This window comes from Amphiura filiformis, chromosome 8 (assembly GCF_039555335.1).
Source record: "Amphiura filiformis chromosome 8, Afil_fr2py, whole genome shotgun sequence".
Lineage (NCBI taxonomy): Eukaryota > Metazoa > Echinodermata > Ophiuroidea > Amphilepidida > Amphiuridae > Amphiura > Amphiura filiformis.
This window is the reverse complement of record NC_092635.1, coordinates 44,523,351-44,537,631: the sequence shown is the minus strand read 5'-3', so window position 1 is coordinate 44,537,631 and position 14,281 is coordinate 44,523,351. Positions and strand designations below refer to the sequence as shown.

Sequence of the window (14,281 nt, the reverse complement as noted above, 5' to 3'; positions counted from 1 at the left end):
GATTATTGTAAAAATGGTTTTCAAAGTTCTTTATCTAATCCAGTAGTGAAAGATGGTATATTTACTCATGTTTTTCTGTGACGTTTGATGATAATATCAACTTCTTCAGACTGGCAACCCATACCACTGCCCTCAATAAAGACGAGGGGGCCTACAAGTTACATAACATCTTTGACCAACTCATCATCACAGGACCACGTCCCCTATGGGGTTTGCCAAAAGGACAGTGAGTAGACTCTCTATAATCTCATCTTTGCCTTATTTGGCCACCATTGTCACCCACATATGTTACAAATTGAATGGGAGGTGAATGTATACTCACATATCATTAGACATTCTTGCATTGACATTGGCTCCTAGACTAAGTAACCTCTCCATCACCTCAACTTTGCCTCGTCCAGCAGCTATGGTCAGTGGCGTTGCACTAGTATCAGAATGTGCATAGTCAACTACAAAATAAGGACAAAAATTTGAAAGTACATCCATGACAAATCTCAACAGCTGTCACAATAATAGGTACTAGACAATTACAAACTTCACCCTCACTCTCCAAGTGCTCTTTGGCAAATGGAAGGGAAGGAAGGAATAAAGAGAGAAGATAAACAAAGAAGTTTTTGTTTGGGGTGGGATTCGAACCTGAGACCCCTCGCATTCGCTGGCCCAGCCAATGAAACTGTGCGTATATATGACTTAGGTGATTGCTTGACCGTCATCATACCATGTGGGATGCATGCATGCGTAGTGGCTTTCAGCTGTAGTATTTTGTAGCACATAGTGTAGTTAGGGTTAATAAGAAGATGGTCCAATTTCATCACATGCTACTTCCCCCATGGTTTAATGATCCTGACCCCACTCCCTATCTATGTGAATTAACCAATTTACTATTCACACAGCATTCTATAAGACTTTCAAATACACATTTTTGACTCTCATATCAAAAGGGAATAAAATGGGCTATTCCATTTACAATCACTACCCACATAGAAGAGAAATATATATCTTCCACGGGGGAGTATCAATTTCAAATGGAATTAGGCAGCTGTTTGAATTTCATACACCCTCCGATAAAGGTTCAACCTGAATCTTCCACAGATGGAGGGTGGGGTCCAAATAGAGTTAGTTAATGTACTAGTCTAATTGCATTTGAAATTCTGACTCCCTGGTGGAAGATATTTCAAAAAACTTCCACAAGTGGAGTGTGAACTTTAACTGTATTAGCCCAATTTTGGATTTCAAACATATGCATGTCGCATAGGACACATTCATTTTCCTTGAAGGTGGTTGCTCTAATATTGCACTAGTTTTCCCGACATTTTTAGTGACAATTATGTCATAAAAATAGCAAAAAAACAATATAACAAAGGTTATTTCATGAGAACTTACCACTGACATTCTCATTTAAGACCAAGACCATGAGTTGTGCGAATGCTTCATCTGATCCCGTCAGCCAACAATTAGTCAGAGTACTATCCATGTCTTTCTGTAACCAATCTGGCATGTCTCTCACATCAATTGAGTTCTGTCCGAAAAATTAAATTACAAAAGGTAATTCTTGTGCATTGTTTGGGTTGAGGAGGGAATTGCCAATTTCAGAAAATCCCTAAAGCCTTTGCAATTTGTGATGTGATGAACCAAAATAAGTGGATGTCGGGAATACCGTAAAAGCTCGATAGTTAGCATATGTGCTTACTATCAAGTTTTTACAGTATTGCTTTTGAGATATTGCCAATAATAGCATGCAACTTCCTTTGTATTGTATTGTGCTGAGCAACACTAAAATGGTCATATCTCTAGAACCGTAAGGCTAACTATGACAGGGTTTTCAGTGGCATATGTAATGAAAATGAAAACTGAATTTTGATTTTGATCTACATCAGACTCATTTAGCTTGATCCCATCACAATTAAACCTAAATAAGTTGTGCTGATGTGTGCACATCATTATTTCAAAGGCTTTATACCAAAGGCTTTACGGATTTACTGAAAAGCTCTTATATTGCAGGATATCATAAAGAGAAAATCAGCATTGACGAGATAGGAGAACAAGATAATCTAAACAAAATTGAACAGACTTACACATACAAATCCCCCCCACCTTGGCAAAAGCCAGGGAGTTCAAAATTTCACAAAGGTACAATGTCAGGTTAGTTTTCAAATGAAATTGTATTGGAATCATTGCTCCGTCCATACACTAAATTTGAAGAGATATAGACTGCTCACCAACAGTCAAAATTTCCTGTGCTTTGTATGCTGTGAATTCTCACTTATTCATGAGGGCTGTTCGTTCAATCGTGCATATCGAATAATCACGCCAGCGTTGCGTGCCTTCGCGTATATGTGATGGAGCATTGCATATCTTCGCGCTTACATGAAAGACCGTACACATATGTGGTATGTGCGTAGCAGTTTCGAATGATCGGCTCTTATTATTGGGTGATGCTAGTACTTTGGCTCATTGTGGTTAGTCTGTTTTTCTTTACTTTATGGTTCCATCACCAAGTTGTAAAAAACATTTGCCAAATGGAAAAGTTTCATACTGTTGCCGACTATTTGACACAACATGTGTGCAGCTGCATTGCATATTCCTTGCAAATGATATTCCGTAAATTTGAAGCTGTCATCCTTTTGAAGCAGAGTACGGCCCTGGTTTGGTAAAACGATCTAACTTGAAATTTGGATATTTTGAGATAAATCCATATCTTGGGTAATGTGAGGGCGCTCTTTCCATTGGTGACATCCTCAAATAACCACCGTGCTTCATTTTGAAGATAGCAAATCCTATCTTGACACTTTTTTGTCACTTTTCGTGTATTTAATGTGGTTAATCATTAGATCATTTTACCACATTAGCCAAGACCCTCTAGAGAGTGTCAGATAAACCCTAACGCATTGATGATAACACGGCAAAACAACCTATCTCAAGATAGATCATTTTACCAAATTAATGAGTCTCGCTATGTTTGTTTTTGTTACGAGGTAAAACAATGTAAAACAATCTAACTTCTTAAAAATGGTTTGTCATTTCAAAATTACTCAACCAAATAAAAAGATTTTTATATTTTCTAAGATATTAGATGTGTTTAGTAATTTATTTTATTCCAAAAGAAAAACGTCAAGTATTCAAACTTAAAAGCTCTTTTTCTCGAAACAGCGATTTTCAAATTAGATCATTTTACCAAATCAGGGACGCGTGGTCAGGCATACTCTGACATAGAATGCTACATATTACAATCACTTACGTCTAAAACTGGTTGAGCACTGGCCCCCATACTCATGTTAGCAGCTGCATGGCTCAGTTGGTCAAGTGCATTTGATTCTGTTGATGCTTTGGCTCCATCTAACTCCTTGGTCTCATTCTGTAGCCACTGGTCAAGTTGAACTTGTTGTTGTACAACTGCAATGAACAGAAAAGAAATAATGTAATGGGTGACGTAATTGACAACATCATCTCCCAACGTACACCATTATTGATGAGATTTTAATAGATCCTAATATCTCATTTAGCAGGCACGTAGTAAGGTGACAAACAGTAGGGCGCACAAAGTTACGCAACACTGCAAAAAAGTTCAAAACAGTGCAAAAATTGCACAAAAATGGGACGCCCGCTTGCAACACGCCTGCTCATTAGCATCTTGATTTTTAAATATAAATATAGACATTCATAATAGCACATGAGACTGGAAATTAAACGAATATCAAATCGCTTTATATTTATTCCACTGCTACTATTTATAGTCTGTCTCGTCTCAAGTTGAGTAACGCCATGTAGGATTTTTCAGTAGCAGATTAGAACAGCTCCCCATTTTACACCTGGGTAGAGTGGGACAAGTGAGATAAAAGTGTCTTGCCCAAGGACACAACAGATTGGCCCTGACTATTGCCAACATGGTACACATTTGAGCCACAAACAGGCCAGCAATTTAGGATACTGTTCAATCTCACCTTTGACCTTCTCTTTCTTGTACTCAACCATCTTTTTGTTTGTATAGCCGGTGCTTAAAGGAGACAAAAAGAAAAAATAGAGATACAATTTAATGACATGTTTGCTTGATATACAATTTATACATAACCAGAGTGACACTCAGATCAACAAATCACAGAAAAGGTTAAGTAGGAAGGACATGAAATACAAGGAGACAATAATATTAAACAATTTGGACTATTCAAATTGCAGAATTGGAAGAATTTTCAGCAAAGGGAAGGGAAAGAAGGAATAATTGTTGGCCTCGTTAAGAACAATTGATAGCCATGAGTGTATATCAAGGCCTGGATAAATGCGCAATAGCATCACTTGGGATGCTTGCGCTTGCAGTCACTTTGTGATGTACAGTTTTGTCGTCAGGTCAAATTGTGTTGGGGTTAATTGTATAATTTTTTTTGGAATTATACAAAATGTGACTTACCATTTTAAGGCATCTTCAAGGAATAGCTCCTCTACATCAAAAAGCTTTCCTGGAACTAAAAAGACAGCAGTAAAACTTATGTACATTCCCAACTAACAAAAAGCTTTTTTATTGTTATTATTCTCATGTTGTTGTTTTTATGACAAGGAATGTAAAATAAAGTTGATCTTATTTTGCCCTTCTGTAAAATCAATATCATCTGTTTTTATGTTCATTTAAGGGATGAGGTATGAACGTTTGGATAGTATTTATTGTGGGACATTAGAGCACATCAGACATATCGAATTGCATTCTGAATACGAAGAATGTCCTGATGATATCAAATAATTTTGATTTTTTGAAATTCGCAATGTAATACACATTTTATGGCAAATGATTCAAAATTGATATTTTTGATATTTAACAGTACTCGAAGTAGGAGTGTATGTAGGTGGGATGAAAAGTGACGATCAATTGAAAATGTTGACCTTTCGTATTGAAGATATGGATTTTTCCCCAAAACACACACAAAAAAATAGGTCTTTTGGGGAAAAAAATCCATATCTTCAATATGAAAGGTCAAAATTTTCAATTGATTGTCGGCTTTTCCTCCCAGCTACATACACTTTAAAATATATCATTAGATTTATAAAATTTACTTCAAGGACTGTTATATATCAAAAATGTGAAAAATATCAAATTTTAATAATTTGTCATAAAATTTGTATTACATCGTGAATTTCAAAAAATGAAAATTATTTGATATCAGAAAGACATTCTTCGTATTCAGAATGCAATTCGATATGTCTGATGTGTTCTCATGTCCCACAAAAAATACTGTCGAAATGCTCATTCCAGATCCCTTAAAGACTTGCATAAACTTTAGGTAAAAATGCACAAATCAACACCTTTAACTTACCAGACACTACAGGGCAGCTGTTGAAATATCGTACAAAGAGTTCGGTGTCAAGTGCTGCGCTCATCAGAATTACTTTGAGATGTTTGTGGCGACTTAGAATATCCCTCAGCTGGATGACAAGGAAGTCACTGAACCTATCCCTTTCATGGATCTCATCCTAAGGAGAAAAGAAATATATCAATATTATGTGGAAAAGAAACTCAGAACATGTTGCTGTGATTAAGGAACCTGCCTTAATTATAGGTTAATAAACGCATATCACTTGTTGGGAGTGAAATTGTTGGGAGTGAAATTGTACAAAATAACGCACACATCTCAGTACAAGTGCATTATTTTGCACAATTTCTCGAGCAACAAGTGATACGCATTTATTAACCTATCTCATACATGACTAAAAAATCCCATAACGCTTGCTCTGATTGGGTCTCACTATCTAGGAGTGTATGAATTCCAAATAATTTGCTCTTTCTTCATTACAGCATATGAACCTGAAGCTAGCCCAAAAGCGTGACCAGGATGATAGCCTTGTGCCCTCACCCACCATCATTGTAGACCAGCATCTTCCTAGAAAACATTTTGCAATGGTTAATTTTTTTCAAACCTGATTTTTTTTGCATACTTGTGCACCTGAATGAAATCAGCAAAATTTGTTGTGTTTGTAGGTCAACAGAGCAAAGAGCAAAGAATTATGACATCATGGCCAAAATAACCAGCAGGGTTTCTTTCACTTTACCTTGTTATTTCAGCTCAAAATGGACAGTAACCCTTCCCGATAATTATTACTAGCATTATTTCAGCATTTTGAGTATATAATAACAAATTTAAAATTTGAAGGAATCGTACATTAAGGCTTTAATCAGGGCACCCACCTTAATTAAGAAATTGATTATAACTTACCACAATGACATGAGTTATGGTGGAGAGAGCATGCTCCCCAGACATCAAGGTACGCAAAAGAACTCCATTGGTGCAGAAAGTTAGCAAAGTCTTGGGTGAAACCCTGGAAACAAAATATGCATATTTATACATCATTCGTCATTCCATCTAACAAAGGATCAATTGGCATACATCATTGAGAAAGGCAACAGATAGGATTGCCGAAACTGTATGTAAAACAATTTTATCTTGGAATTCTACTATGAAAACTTTTAAATCAATCAATATCCTAGATTGCAACTTGCCTGCTTTCTAGCCTGATCTGATAGCCTACTGTCTGTCCGATACTTTCTCCTCTTTCAGCTGCCACTCTCTCTGCTACTGATAATGCAGACAGTCTTCGTGGTTGGGTGCAGATGATACGACATGGCCTGCTCAACTGGTGAGCCTCGTCAAGTATGAATTGTGGAACCTAATGAAAAGAAGAAAATTTATTTATAGAAATATTAAAACTGAAAATAAATGCAAATGTTATCAACAAGAACAACAAAAGCATACTTCCTAAATTCCTCAAACAATCAATTAATCAATCATATCAGGATGTATGTTCACACATACATGTTATCTAACAATGCCTGTGATTGGTCCAAAACTGGTCCTGGAAAGAATGATACATCTATTTTGATGAAAAAGTTCTGGTATGTGTGAACAGGGTCTCTGCCTTGGGCATAAACAATTGACCATGCCCTAAAAAAATTGTTTGGTTGCCCTTCCAAGACAAAAATTTGCGAGGGTTGGTAGGTTGATCCTTTTATCATCATCCATTTGACAAAAAACATCTTACAGCATAACTAAATATATTGAGCATTATTATTGCAGTTTTAAATAACAAATATAAAATGTCCTTGATACTACCTAAATTTCAGGTTTCTTTAAAAAAAAAGTGAATGAAAAAAAATAAATAAAAAACCTGACGCAAGATTTCTAATTTATTTTGGTCGGGTGCAGGGGCAACCAAACATTTTTTTAGCCTTATTTCAAAAAATACTTGGTCTGTTTGTTTGGATTGCTTGATTATATAACTCTGGAGAAGCAAAGTCTTTGACAATTTCCAATATATATCAGGCTCAAATTTATTTCTAAGCCATGCTTTCACAATGAAGTCCTAACAAATTGAGATAAACATAACTTCAAAATGACAACCACATCCTTGCCTCAAAAACATACATCATAAACTTCCTATTATACCTGTGTAGTCTTCCCTGAGCCTGTTTCACCGCATATAAGCAGGACTCTGTTTCCACCTATTGCTGTTAGTATATCTCTCTGCATATCATACACTGGTAGTGTTGCCCTGAAGGTTTCCAGATCGGAGGGAGATCGCTTGTTGGGTACTTGGGGTAACCCATTGTTCAGACGTCCTGTTGTCTTTGGTATCTCTCTTGGTTGACTCCCTGTAATAAAACAATACATCAAACAATAGTGGTCACCATCCCAACCACAAACCTAATATATTAATCCTAACCTTAATCCTAATCCTAAAACCAAACTCTAAAACCTAACCCTGACCATAATCTAATGAGGTGGCAGCAGATGTTCTAAAGTTTTGCCCAATAATTGTGATACCAGTGGTGTAGATTTCTTTTTGACATTGGGGGGCATGGGGTTGGAATAATTTCTTGAAGCATAGTGAATCCAGCACCTTTTGGCAATAGAGTAAGTTAATGGTACGAATGCGCACGAAGCGTGCAACAAAAATTGCCAAAAATTTGAAATATGGTGCAAAAACATAACAAATTTGCATGAAGAGTGCAAAAATGGGCACTTTTTGGGCTAAAATGGCCAGATATGAGGTTAATTTGGTCAGTAACCCACATACAGGCATCAACATTGAAGATGATTTACGTTTATGTGTGATACAACCTTCCACGTACTTACACCTGTGAAAGATTTCCTAAAAGCTGACATCCTGATTGGATTAGAATTAGGAATATTACATTGATATGGTATGGATTAGGATCAAAATATATGTACAATATTGTATTATTTTTAGGTGTATGCCCCCCCCCCCCACATACACACACCCACTTTTAAGGGATCTTGGCATTTCATCCCACCTACATACACGTTAAGTATAAATCATCAGATTTATAAAGTTTACTTTGAGTACTGTTAAATATCAAAAATATCAATTTTAATGATTTGCCATAAAATGTGTATTAAATTGCGAATTTCAAAAACCAAAATTATTTGATATCAGAATGACATTCTTCAGTATTCAGAATGCAATTCGATATGTCTGATGTGCTCTAATGTCCCAAAATAAATACTGTCCAAACGTTCATACCCCAGCCCTTAACCACATCAAAATGCAAATTTTGATACCAGGTGAAACCTCATATTCTCATAACCCCCAGTGAAATTTTAGATCTAAAATATGTTTTATTTAAGCTGTATGAACACACTGGACCAATTTAACTCTAAACTTAGAATCAGAGTGTTTGGTGATGGGCAAAAAAAGGAAGAAAAAATCAATGGGTACAATAATTGGACCACCCACTGTTAATACTTTGGGAGGGCGGGTTAGTGTAGTGGTCTTCTCACTCGCTTCTCACCACTGTGGCCCGGGTTCAATTCTCTGGCGCCACATGTGAGTTTGGTTGCCGATCCATGCTCGTCCTCGCAGGTTTTTCTTCGGGTGCTCCGGTTTTCCTCCTGCATCTAAAATCGGACCTCTTCCCATATCCCTGTCCCATCATATCCGGATGGCGTCCCTTAAATTTAGTAGCCTCTGAGCACTATTGGGATTAGCCTGGCTTCGGCCAAATGTTATAAATAAATAAATTAATCCATTGTCTTCTTGCATTTATTTATCAAATTACTCACTCAATGACTCATGACAGATGCATTGTCAACTTACCAGGTCCTGTATAGCGTCTTCTTTCTTGACGAGGTTGTAACTCCTGTCTCTCCTTCACATTCAAAGGAAAACGCTGCAACATAGTGTACGATTCACTGCACGATGCCGGTGTCATGGTAAAAGTAGCCATGCTACCAAGCATGGTGGTGGCTTTCTTGGACAGTGTCAGGTAGCGATTGATACCTTTTCTATATGGTTACAAAAGATGAACAACAAAGGTATAATTTTGGGTAAGTTGGGCATATTTTAGCACTTATCACAGGCCTCAAAATTCCTGGGAGCACAGAACAGTTGCTCCCAGAAAGGAATTGAGGATGTAGAAAAAAAATTAGCAAAAAAAGAAACCCCAAAATATTTTGTTACAAATACATTGTTCTTGTTTCGCATGGACGTATTGTGCATTTATATCCTGCAGTCATGATCAGCAGAGTATACCGGAGCAATTATAATACTGGCTTTAATGCTCTGCGCGCTAGTCATAGACTTCAAAATAAAAGTCCCAGTTTTTAGATATTTTCTTAAAATATCAAGAGCTATCTTAAGAACCACTGAACCAATACTAGACATGTTTGTAGTATGTACTCATTTTAGTGAATTTTTAATGCTGATTCCAAATATGGTTATGAAAATTTACAATTCTGAAATTTTGGAACTAAAAAAAATTGAAACTTTGAACTTATCTGCAGTGGACACCCATGTGGAGAGAGTTAACACTTGATTCAACTCAGGAACAACATCAGTAGCAGCATGTAATCCTGAAACAATCTCTGGCTGTATCTTTGCATAGCTCTCAGCATACCTGCCAACCCCAGAAACCCCAAAAGTGGAACACATATTGCGAGGGAGCACTTGTGCGACCGAGCATATACCAGCGGGGGTTCAGGGGCAAAGCCATGGTGGGGGTCGAGTGGATAAGCCCCCAAGCCAGAGGGTTTTACACCATTTTGACCTGTTTTAGACTTTTTGAAAAAATGCTTCCTTCATCCTAAAAAAGGGGTTTTAAATTTTCAGTTTCCTATACTATTGTACATGAGAGACATTTTTGCTGAACCATGAAATGGTATCAGCCTATATGAGTGAATGTTACTAGCTTACTTACTTACTAGCTTACTAGCTTACTTACTTACTAGCTTACTTACTTACTAGCTTACTAACTGACTAACCATTTGGTCTGAAATGGACATATCTCTAAATGCCACGAAGGTATGACCCCATGAGTGGTGTCATATGAAAGAGGAAAACATAAAGAATATAATAAAAATATTTCCAAACGTCAGAGGTCATCCTGGGGTCACAGGGGTCAAAAAAGGTCATTTTAACCGAAAATGCTCCGATTGAGCTCAAATTTAAATGCAATGATCCTTATGACATTCTAAGCATGTTTAAAACATTTAAACATTTATTTCATTTCATTAAGGGGTCATAAAGGGGTCAAAGGTCAAGGTTTTCAAAATGCTCCAATTGAGCTGAAATTTAAATGCAATGATCCTTATGACATTGTAAACATTTAAAAAATATTTTAAAATTCATTTAAGGTCATTAAGGGGTCATAAAGGGGTCAAAGGTCAAGTTTTTCAAAATGCTCCAATCGAGCTGAAATTTATATGCAATGATCCTTATGACATTCAAACATTTTAAAAACATTTTAAGATTCATTTAAGGTCATTAAGGGGTCATAAAGGGGTCAAAGGTCAAGTTTTCCAAAATGCTCCGATTGAGCTGAAATTTAAACATAATGATCCTTATGACATTCTAAACATGTTTAAAATATTTTAAAATTCATTTAAGGTCATTAAGGGCAATAAAGGGGTCAAATGTCAAGTTTTCAAAATGCTTCAATTGAGCTGAAATTTAAATGCAATGATGACAGTGGTATAGGCCTACCACAATATACTGCCGAAGCCACATGGTTCAGCTATGGTGCGGTTATCGCTTTTTTTTTTTTGCCTGTATAACATGGCCTACATGACCGAAATTGATATATATATAATGCGCAATATGAAAACGATGATTCGTTAAATTTTTTCCCCCACCCCCCTCCTTCGGGTATGTGGGAGGGGGCCCACATGGGGAGGGGGGTACTAATGTGTATTTCAAAGCTCCTGGCTTGTTTTACACTTTTAATAAAAAGTGCTTCCTTCTTCCAGAAAACAAATAAAGTTTTCAGTTTCCTATACTTTTGTACATGAGAGACATTCTTCAAGTTTTTTTTTGCCTAATAACATGGCCTACATGACTGAAATTGATATATATAATGCGCAATATAAAAACAATGATTAATCAAATTTTTGACCCCCCCCCCACACCTTCGGGTATGTGGGAGGGGGCCCACATGGGGGTACTAATGTGCATGAAGAATACATTGTATGATAAAAGTAATTTGTATAATTCAGTATGTTAAACATACAGAGTGATGTCACTACAAATTGGGACTAAAATAGTAGGCCTATCCCAAGGGAAATACATACACACACTTACCCACCCCCACCCAACCTCCCCCACCACCACCCCAAGTCCACCCCGACTGACGGCCACACAAAGCCAAAGGATACAGCTAAAAGGTTCATATCAAACCTTTGACCCAAGTTTGCTTCAATTTAATTTAGACTTAAACATGACTTGATATTAGAGTATGCATATATAGGCCTACACGACATCAGTCCAGCATCATCTCAAACGTCATCGTTCATTAATACACATTACATACTTCTTACTAAGGTAATATTCATTGAGGAAACAGAGATGAGTTTTTGAACGCAAAACCCGATAACATGCAGGTCCGATAATCGACCAAAATGCATCAATTTTGGGAGTCTTTTGGGCATGAAAAGGTGACCACATGCATGTGAAATAAAGTACCATTATCTAGCCTAGTCATCCAGTCAGGGTTCTAAGGAATTTTCATTTTAAAATTGGAAATATATGTGTCCAGAAAGAATCATCATTAATATTTCTTTTTTCGTAGTAAAATCGGGAAAAGCGTAACGTTCCGCTTTTTACCGACTTTGAGGTTTAAAAAGTGTAACAGTTCCGCCAAAAGCGGAAAGGTTGGCAGGTATGTCTCAGGCATTGGCTACCAGAGTTTGTCGGATCTTCATACTTGTGACTGCTGATTTGATGCAATCATGACTAAATTGTGCCATTTTTCATCAATAAAACTATGATTTTCAAAATGACAGCCAAACTCACCCTTTGCTCTTTGAGTTGAGTCCCATTGACTGTGCCAGACGATGGACGAACGCCCTCTGTGTTGATGTGAATGAGGGAGGGAATTCAATCTCTGCAAAGAAACAAAATATTGCAACAACAAAAACCCAGTCAAATTGCAGTGTTTACTAGTGTTTCTATTTGATGTTATCAAGAACCTAATTTGGAAACAGTTTTTCCAAGATAATGTGAAGTCAGGTTCCAAATACTTGATAATGCCACATGTACAATGTAAGTCAAAAGGAATACGCTACACATCTGAGACCATAATACCTATGGTCTCAGCTACACATAGTCACATACCATAATTTTTGCTTCATTCATGACTCGAGAAAAAGACCTTAACCTGGCATTAGGCTATTCCAGATAAACTCAACACACCCCTGTGGAAGACATTCAAAGAACTTATCTTCCGATCAAAGAGTGTGACTTTCAAATAGCATTACCTGAATGGGCAATTCCATTTGAAATATACACACTCCTGTGTGAAATGTCATGTCTTCCACAGGGGTGATGGATTTAAGCTGGAATAGCTCATGGTGATGACGATTGGTAGCAGTTTACTCTAATGGCTGTATGCATATATAAGATCTCTCACAGTTACAGAATGGGCTATTCCATTTAAAATTCACACTCCCCTGTGGAAGATTTTGGAAATATCTTCCACAGGGGAAGTATGAATTTCAAATGGAATGAACACATTCAGCAGCTCAATTTAAATTTTATACACCCTCTGAGAATGATTCAACCTTAATCTTTCACAGAGGGAGGGCGAGTTTCAATTTGAGTTAGTTAAGGGGGTACTACACCCCTGTGGTAAATTTGTGACTATTTTCGCATTTTTCTCACAAAATAATAACACACTGGTAACAAAAGTTATGTATATTATTGGGGCAAGGAATCCAATTACTACGCTGAAATTTCAGTGACTCAAGACAAGCGGTTCAGTATATATGATAGGAAATGAGGTATTTCTTATCATAAATAACGAACCGCTTGTCTTAGGTCACTGAAATTCCAGTGTAATAATTGGATTTCTTGCCCCTATAATATACATAACTTTTGTAACCACTGTGTTATTAGTTTTTGGGAAAATGCAAAAATAGACACAAATTTATCAAGGGGTGTAGTAGCCCCTTAATGTGCTAATTCCATTTCTAACTCATAACTTCCCCTTGTGGAAGATATCTCCAAAATCTTGTGGATGGTAACTGCAACTAACGAGTATGTGTAAATTCAACATTGCTAGATTGTTTATGCACCTGTACTATCCACAATATGCATGCATGTATAATTTTTTCGTAATAGGCGAGAACTATTTGTTTTTGTTACTGCGCGAGTCTATAAAGTCGACTGCGTAAGTTCACAAAAGCACGCCATCAGTCACGCAATACACAAAGTACACTTTGCGTAGGTGTTGTGCCCTGATGTAATGTTATGAGCCCCACCTATTACAAAAACTGATCAGAGTATAGTGCAATTTTATACATGCATGACTACCTAAATCAATTTATCTTGGAATAGGAAAGTCACAAATTTTGTCACAAGTATTTCATGTTTACCTCTTTTGGATTCATCATGCCGGAACTCCTTGATGGCAGCATTGATAGATATCTTGAAATCCTCTCCAACACATATTTCATAATCATTCTTCTTTCCACGGCCCTTACGACCGGCCATGATTCTGTCCTCTTCCTGCAACAAAAGTAAACACCGAGTATAAGTTATCTAGAAAATGACATGCAATATGTGTACTGTAGATGCATTGGTTTTTCATGCATTTATAAATGTGACACGATCTGGTCCATGGGGGCCAAAGGCGGCAAATTTGAAACTGAGATAAAGGTAAAAATATGAAGTAAAAAACAATGAAATACATAAGAAAATAGACATCAAAAAACTTCATAACTATAGAACCAAGTATGCTAGACCTTTGGTGTTTTCAGTAAATGATAGCCTATTATATGTGTAATATAAT

The 14,281-nt window shown here is 36.8% G+C and overlaps 1 protein-coding gene across 1 annotated transcript in view; it reads right to left on the bottom strand.

The window, feature by feature from the left end:
- LOC140159092 (3'-5' RNA helicase YTHDC2-like) overlaps positions 1–13,993 on the bottom strand; it is a 35,852-nt gene extending 21,859 nt beyond the window's left edge. The window contains exons 1-12 of the mRNA XM_072182436.1: positions 13,866–13,993; positions 12,286–12,376; positions 9,097–9,284; positions 7,425–7,630; positions 6,482–6,648; positions 6,198–6,300; positions 5,301–5,457; positions 4,403–4,457; positions 3,942–3,994; positions 3,239–3,393; positions 1,384–1,519; positions 323–449 (exon numbers count right to left, since the gene is read on the bottom strand). Of these exons, the coding sequence (XP_072038537.1) occupies positions 323–449; positions 1,384–1,519; positions 3,239–3,393; positions 3,942–3,994; positions 4,403–4,457; positions 5,301–5,457; positions 6,198–6,300; positions 6,482–6,648; positions 7,425–7,630; positions 9,097–9,284; positions 12,286–12,376; positions 13,866–13,983 (1,556 nt within the window). The 5' untranslated portion in view covers positions 13,984–13,993. The remainder of the gene's footprint in view (positions 1–322; positions 450–1,383; positions 1,520–3,238; positions 3,394–3,941; positions 3,995–4,402; positions 4,458–5,300; positions 5,458–6,197; positions 6,301–6,481; positions 6,649–7,424; positions 7,631–9,096; positions 9,285–12,285; positions 12,377–13,865) is intronic.
- Between the last annotated feature and the right edge of the window lie 288 nt (positions 13,994–14,281).